This window comes from Sceloporus undulatus, chromosome 1 (genome assembly GCF_019175285.1).
Source record: "Sceloporus undulatus isolate JIND9_A2432 ecotype Alabama chromosome 1, SceUnd_v1.1, whole genome shotgun sequence".
Classification (NCBI taxonomy): domain Eukaryota; kingdom Metazoa; phylum Chordata; class Lepidosauria; order Squamata; family Phrynosomatidae; genus Sceloporus; species Sceloporus undulatus.
Genome location: NC_056522.1, coordinates 179681647 through 179690085, shown reverse-complemented (window position 1 = coordinate 179690085; position 8439 = coordinate 179681647). Strand labels below are relative to the sequence as shown.

The window sequence follows — 8439 nt, the reverse complement described above, 5'->3', positions numbered from 1 at the left end:
AAAAGAGTGTGTGCATTCCCACCTTAGTCAGCATGGCATGATGGTCTGAGTGTTGGATGAGGACTGAGGAGACCAAGGTTGGAATAACATCTCAGTCATGAAAACCCATGGATGACCATGGAAAAGTCACACTCTCTCAACCTCAGAGGACGGCCTCCCACAGAACCAAAGCACCCCCAACAGATGGCCATCCAACCTCTGTTTAAAGACCTCCAAAGGAGACTCCACCACTCTCCGAGGGACCGGTGTCTTCCACTGTGGAGCAGTTCTCCCTGTCAGGAAGTTCCTCCCAATGTTTAGGTGGAATCTCTTTTCCTGGAGCTTGCATCCCTTGCTCGGTGTCCTATTCCTTGGAACAGCAGAAAGCAACATTGCTCCAACCTTTCAATGACACCCTTTCAAATATCTGAACAGGGCTATTACACCACTTCTTAACCTTCTCTTCTCCAGGCTAAACATATCCAGCTCTCAAAGTCTCTCCTCACAGGGCTTGGTGGTTCACCATTTTGGTTGCACATGCTCGCGCTTGTCCATATCCTTTTGGAATTATGGTGGGCAGAACTGGACAAAATATTCCAAGTGAGGTATATCCTGGTGTTTGGTTCCATGACCCCTCGAGGATAACCAAATCCATGGATGCTCAAGTCCCGTTAAATATAACGGAAAAGGAAAATGGCGACTCTAGTACACAAAGATGGGAAGTCAAGGTTTGCTATTGGGAATTTCTACTTTTTTGAATATTTTCAAGCCATGGATGCTTGTCAAATCAATCTGTGGATACAAGGGGCCGACTGTACTGATATGAATTGATGGATATGATTTGATTTATTAATTTGATATCTATTGATTTAATATGTATTGAAGGATCTGGAAACTATGCCCTATGAAGAGAACTATGCTTGAGAAATCTGATTCTAGGCTGCATCAATACTGCATGCCCGTGTTTTACGTGGGCGCGCCATATGCAGCTTTCAGCATATGCTGAAAGTCGCGCTGGAAGAGCCCATTGCACGCCCCAGAAGAACTAAAAGGAACGGATCCCCACGTTAGGGGAGGGTACACTGTACAAGTATATTGTCTAGATCAAGGCAAGACATAGTACCACTCTGTTCTGCTCTGGTCAGGCCCCACCAGGAATACTGTGTCCAGTTCTGGGTTCCACAATTCAAACAGGATGTTGAGAAACTGGAGCGTGTCTAAAGGAGGGCAACCAAAATGGTGAAGGGTCTGGAAACCATGTCCTATGAGGAACGACTTAGGGAGCTATGGATGTTTAGTCTGGAGAAGAGAAGGTTAAGAGGCAATATGATAGTCCTGTTTAAATATTTGAAGGAATGTCATATTGAGGATGGAGCAAGCTTGTTTTCTGCTGCTCCAGAGAATAGGTCCCAGAGCAATGGATGCAAAGTAAAGGAAAAGAGATTCCAGCTCAACATTAGGAGGAACCTAACACTTCCTTGGAGAGTGATGCAGTCTCCTTCTTTGGAGGTCTTTAAACAGAGGCTGGATAGCCATCTGTCAGGGATGCCTAGATTGTGAGTTCCTGCATGGCATGGTCTTGGACTGGATGGCCCTTGTGGCCTCTTCCAGTTCTATAATTCTGTTACTTTTCTTGATCTAGACACTATACTGCTATTGATTCCTGTTAAAATCGCATTGGCTCACCTTCAACTTGTGGGCTACTAGGACTCCTAGATCCATTTTGCATGGATCTCCCCATCTATATCTATCAATTCCATGTCTTCCTGCCTAATTGTAGTACCTGATATTTCTCCCTGCTGAACTTCATGTTGTTAACTTTGGCTAGATTTTGGATAGATTACATTTTCTAATCTATTCAGATCATTTTGAATTTTGATCCTCTCCTCTGGAGTATTACCTACTCCTCCTAATTTGGATTCATCTGCAAATTTCACAGGCATGTCCTCTATTCTTTCATCCAAGTCACTGATAAATAAATAGATAAGACACCCAATACTTATGGAATTTGCATGCCTTTCCGCTTTTGTTCAGTCTGGACTTCCAGAAACCAGAGGCTTATTCTTCCAAAGCATGTGTGAAAGTGTGTGTGTGTGTGTGTGTGTGTGTGTGTGTGTGTGTGTGCAGGTACATATTTACACACACAGACATGTGCATGCATGCGCATACACGCATATGTTTATGTGTCTTTGAAAAATAATTGAGATTGTTTCCAAAGTAGGTCTGTCTGTGTGTGTCTGTGCATGGATATTTCTGTGTGCCAGTATGTCCACCAAGATAACAATAGTAACTTCCCCAGCAAACATCTCACAATATTGAAAAGGAACATTTTTCTTCCACCAACTCATTGCTCCCAGAAACTACTTTTTTGCACTATTGCTAAGCATACAATGAAGGCAGAAGGAAGGAGGCTGCTTCAGGAGTGAGGCTGTACTTTGCCATGCTCCATGCGCTTCTCTGGTCACTCAGATGTCCATTTGTCCAAATGGGTTGGATTTGAGTGTCTTTTCATGTTTGTTCAGTCTGGTCTTTGAAAAAAATACTGAGCTTTTATTCCAAAGTGTGTGTGTGTGTGTGTGTGTATTTCTGTGAAGCAAGTATATGTCCACTAACAGAGCCATGGCCACTTTCCCCATCAAATATCTCCCAATGGACAGCAATGGACTTTTCCTTCCATTGGCCCAAGGTTTCCAGGGACTACTTTTCTGCGCCATTGTGATGCTTATGATGAAGGCGGAAGGATCCAGGCTGCCTCTGGCCAACTGCCATCCTCCATGGACTTCTCTGGTCAGAAGTGGAGGGAGAGTCAGGCTAAATGGTTAGAGGAAATGGGGGCCAAAGGAGGCTTAAGACCACCTCTCAAATAGGACAATAGAAACAGCTAGAATGCTTCTGAAAGCTGGAGCTAAGTATTTCCTAAAGTTAACTGAGGGATTCTATACTGATCAGTTTATAGCTCTGCATATTGGCTTTTACACACTGGCTGTTATTAAGGGTTAGGAGGGCAATGAACAGAAAGGACAGAAAATCGAACAACGGAGGGGAATTTGGGCTGAATTCACTGCCTTATCCTAAGCAGAGTGATTCAATGGGATTTGGACAGGCGTTTTGGTTTCCCAAGCGTCTGTTGATTTCTACTGAGGTTAGTATTATTAGTAAAAGAACCGTTTTCAGAAACTCCAGCTGCAAGATCAGGTAAGTCCTCTTTTCTGTTTTTCAATAGCAATAAATACCAACAACAGTGTTTTAGGGAGAGATCCCTCACAAGAGAAAGCTCCATGATGTATTTTCAAGGCACTAAGGATGTCTTGATTTCTGCCCTAGTTAGTATTAGCTAATACAGTTAAGATTAACAAGTGGTTTAAGGCTTTAATTACAGGAGGAAGGAAGAAAGGAAGAAAGGAAGGCAGAAAAAAGGTAAATATCCGACAGATGATACTTTGGTTTTTTCAAAAGAAATTTTGATTTCAGCTTTGGTTTGTTTTACCAAGTGTCTGTTTCTTTCTGCTGTGGTTCATATTATCTGCTACAGTTAGGATGACGAAGAGGCTTAAGACTTTAATTACAAAAGGAAAGAAGAAAAGAAGAAAGGAAGGTAAATGTATGACAGACAATAATTTGCTTAATATTGATATTTCTGCTATTACTGGAAAGAGGGGAAGGCCCCTTATCTAGTAGAGCTTGGTGGCTTGCCCTTAAGTAATGGAGAAGGTTGTAGTATTTGAGGAGGACTTAGATCGCCTTAAACCTCCGGCAGAAGAACATTATGTAGTTCCTGGTCCAAGTGTGTCACAAAGAAAGCTATATCTCTTGGCTGCTCCTCCTCTCATCCTTCACATCTGGGCTCAAATCTTGCTCCTAGTTTTGTGATGTTAAGGCCAATGGAGATAGCTTTGTGCGAACTGCGCTTGCGTTCTTCTGTCTCGTATTCCCTCTGTATTAATTTGATTTGATATGATTTCATTTCATTTCTATACCGCCATTCTCACCGGAGGGACAAAAGGTGGCTCACAGCTAAAACGTTTAAAATGGTTATAACATTCAATCAATTACAAAGTCTATATAAATCATCACATAAAATATGCAGAACTTAAAAATAGACTAAAAATCCACCTGCCCCACCTTTGATGAGGGCGCAGCTGGCGCACAAGTTTAAGCTGTGCAAATGCACTCCTGACCACTGCTAAGACTTGGGCATCCAGGCTCAGAGAGCAGTCCAGGCAGATGTGACATCTGAATGAATGGGCTCAGATGGCACATATGTTTGCGAGGTGCAAATGCACTCCTGGCAACTGCTGAGAGAACTCTGCCACAGCAAACTACACAACCCAGCCTTTCTTGTGACCTTAATCCTGCAGAGTTGCAACCCCCCCAAGAGTGAAAGTCCTGCGATTCCTTGGCAGCGCCAGAGTTATGGGTATCCTTTGTTGGCCTTGCAGGATCCTCTCTGTGGAGCAACTGCTGCCTCTTTGCGATGGATGCCAATTCCTGTGCCAAGCTCTGGGTGCCCCTCTGGATTTTCATGGGCGAAGGCAACTGGACAGTGAGTGACCCTCCGAGACTTTGCCGCGATTGGGCTTTGAATGCATTTGGGGACTTTGTTCTAGTGGCAATAGTGTGGGGGGGGCACTGAAACCTTTTGCCTCTTGGGATCACATATTTACAAGAAAGCAAACTTTCAAGGAAAATAACTAACATCCGATCACTCTTTGACCTTTTTTAGTGCATTGCTTTTGTATTGGAGTTTTTGTGGCGGTGGTGGGTTTCTCCTTTTCTTGGTTTTCAACAGTTGCGACCAAGAACACACAGACCTGAAAAGAAGGCCTTCTCTCCAAGATCAATGAATGGAAGTCATTCCCATAAGACCATTGAGAACTCCTTTCCACTCACTTCCTTTGGGGTTACTTGGAGAGACTGGGGAGCCCCGAGATCTTAAGTTTGCTTTTCACAGATCAGGAGAAGGAGGCAGTGTCTCAGAGGCAAAAAGTTCACACATAATGGATCAAGGAACAGGTCAGGTGTCTATTCTCCCTTTCCACATCATGAATAGAAAGAGAATGCCTCTCTGTGGGTGTTTGTATGCGGGGTTTCTCTCCTTTTCAGGGGTTCTAGCAGTTCCTATGAAGAATCCACACAACCATTTGCCCGAAATCATTCCACACCCCTTCGCATTGTAGATAGAAGATCCGGTAGGTTTAGACACTGTTGTTGGTATTTGTTGAGACACTGTAGTTGGTAGTCGTTGAGACAATGTTGTTGGCATTTGCTGAGACTTGCTCTTGAAATACAAAAGTGTGTTAGGAACAGATCCCTAACAAATCCAATCTCAAGGATGCATCTTAAAAGCAGTCCTTCTAATTCTGTCAGGTTTTCTTTTTCCTGAGAGAACACTCCTCTCTGTGTTCTCTCGGGTTTTGCTTTTCTCCTTGTTGCATTGCCAGAAAAAAGCAAAAGGCGCTGGTGGTTGGCACTCCTGGTTTCCAGGAATGGGGTTCAAGTCCCTGCGGTGCCCACGCTTTCCTCCCAATGCAGCTCTCCTCTCCTCTTTCTGCCTTTTCTTATTTCACATACACCCAGATTCCCTGGGCTTAGGGGCACAGGACCTTTGAGATCGTGGGGAAAAGGCAAATCAAAGTACACTGGTTTTATTTTATCTGAAATAACAGCAGTCTAGGAATTTCTAGGTCCTCCAGCACAACTCTTATGTTCAACACCTGCTGGAGATTAACCATAGTATCATACCGTAGGACAGTGGTTCCCAACCTTTCTAATGCCGTGACCCTTTAATACAGTTCCTCATGTTGTGGCGACCCGCAACCATACAATTCTTTTCATTGCTACATGCAAATAGGTGTTTTCCGATGGTCTCAGGCGACCCTGTGAAAGGATCCTTTGACCCCCAAAGGGGTCCCGACCCACAGGTTGGGAACCACTGCCGTAGGACATGCAAATGCCTAGAGGAGTGTTCTCTCTAGGAATCTCTAGGTCCTCTCATGCACTACCTTGTGCTGCCACTTCCTTCCTTCCTTCCTTCCTTCCTTCCTTCCTTCCTTCCTTCCTTCCTTCCTTCCTTTCTTTCTCTCAGTTTCTGTCTCTGCATCTTCATTGAGGACAGAAAACCACTTTAACTGCCATGGCTCCATCCTACAGACTCCTGGGATTTTTAGTTTTGTGAGGTAGCAGCATTCCTTGGCAAAGAGAGCCAAAGACTATGTAAAACTACAAATTCCATTGGATTCCATAGGATATGGTGTCAAATAGCATTATTACTCTAGTGTAGATGTACCCTTAGTCTCAAAGACACTACAAAAATACACATTTTCTACAATACTCTTTTGAATACTAAGCCTTCTATGTGCTCTTTAGATACATTTTGTAAATTTCGTATTCCTTGAAATATTAAGGATTGTGAAGTCAAGGTAGGTTCCTAATATCTAGATTGAACATCATCTGGACTAATAAGATTTATATTTTATATTTATATTTTATAAAGAAGGCAAGCAAAGATATATCAATTGATTCACTTTGGAAGCAGTTCAAATAAGGCTGATTTGGGGATGTTGTGAAGCTAGTGACACCTGTTTATTAAGGCTCTTATTAAATTATAGAATGTAGGAAATCTATCATGTTTTCAGATCAGTCATTAATAAGAAGAACAGTTTAAAATGAAAAGCTTGCTTCCAAAGAAGATCAGAACAATACAATGTGGTAAGAATTTGATGTTGTTTACGTCTCTTCATACTCTTCTTTCTATTGCAATGGGTGGTCTGAAGGGAAAGATGACACTCCTAATTCTAAAATGTAATGTAAATATATTGATTATATTTTATGTGCTCAATAGGTTGGAAGAAAGAGCATGGGCAGGAGAAATTCGGAGTACTTGGGGATCTTAGTCTGGGAACCGAGGAACACGGAGACACTAAACCAAGAATATAGACCTGAGGGGCTTCTATTCATTGTGACTTTCTTTCTCTCTGTTTGTTGTATGATCCAACAAGCATAAAAGGGCTAATGAAAAGCATGATTTAAACTAGTCAGAAGTAAAGAAAGTGTGGATTTTATATATTGATTTTTGCCATTGCTCCCTCCAGAGGCTTTTTTTAAACAAGCCATCAATTGAGCGCATAGGCTCCTGACGTCAAATTGTTGTCACCTAATTCGAGGCATTTTGACACGGTTCATTTTGCTCCTCATTCCCATTTGTGTCCTTTGTCTTTTTTATTTTTTAGAGAGGGGTCTGGTAGTCAATGAAAATAGGTGCTCTCCCTCTGGGGAAAAGAGAAGGAGCATCCACGCCACCAAGTCCCTTTGCCTCCCAGGCTGTCCTATGTCTTCCAAGAGGCCCTCTGGGGAAAGGAAAGGAAGCCTCCATCCCCCCCCAAGTCCTTTTGCCTCCCCCATTGCTCCCTCGGCTGTCTGGGGGGCAATCGAGCGGGCATGTAAAATGAAAGACAATAGAATAGTTAAAAACGCTGTTCAATGGCTCTCATCACCCTTGTCATTCCCATTCGTTTGCCCCAAATGCGCCCTCAAATGGGAACGATGCACCATAATCCCAGTCTTGATCCACTTCATAAGCCAGTGGGAATGGGGCCAAGGAGTCACAGTGCTTGCACCCAGTTTGGATGGATGCACATTCCTCCTTTCCTTGCCGAATGAGAATCAGTTGCAGCTCTCTTGCGGGATGAGATCCGTCAAATAACCGATCTAGAGAGCTTTAAAAGAATCATTAAGACGGATCTCTTCCGGCAGGCCTTCCCGGAAAAAAAACGCTCAGCCACGAATAAGACTTCCCATGATGATGATTATTTGGATTACTTGGGATCTTATACTGTTTAATCTTGTTTTAAGAGGGGGGGCACTATGTATATATGGATAGAAATAAAACAATATCTTTTTTATTTATTTTATTTCTCTTGCTTTCAACCTCTACAGGAACTTTATAGAACTTTGTAGACCTTTATGGAACGCCACGTGGAGGTTTATGGAGCTGAGATGCCTTCTCCAAGAAGGAACCTGGGCCCTCGCCAAATGGAAATCATCTTGGGGAGCTGGTCCTCATTTTCCAAAACAATTCGGATCCTTCTCTCCGAACGGCACCCAGTTTGGCTGGAATTATGGTTGCCAGGTCAAGAGTATCTCAGGGCCAAAACTGAAGACCTCTGTATGGCGGGGATGATAGATGCAAATCAATCAACACAATCCCATGGATTCAGAGGATAAGAAAAGAGATTGTACTGAAATATTAGGAAGAACCTTTTGTAAAAATTACTGTAAAAGTGGTGCAACTGCAGAAGAGATTTGGAGCTCTTTAAACAGAGGGTGGTTGGTCATCTTTTGGTAATTGTGGATTCCTGTATATGGAATATATGGCTCTTGTGGCCCTCTCAATCCCAGGATTTATGATTCGATGATGATGATGATGATGATGATGATGATGATGATGATGATGATGATGAT

General features: G+C 42.9%; 1 protein-coding gene across 1 annotated transcript in view; it reads right to left on the bottom strand.

Moving 5' to 3' along the window:
• Positions 1 to 7897: 7897 nt before the first annotated feature.
• The window catches only part of LOC121916862 (scavenger receptor class A member 5-like), a 3482-nt gene continuing 2940 nt past the window's right edge, over positions 7898 to 8439 (bottom strand). The window contains exon 2 of the mRNA XM_042442398.1: positions 7898 to 8141. Coding sequence (XP_042298332.1) covers positions 8120 to 8141 — 22 coding nt within the window. The 3' untranslated portion in view covers positions 7898 to 8119. The remainder of the gene's footprint in view (positions 8142 to 8439) is intronic.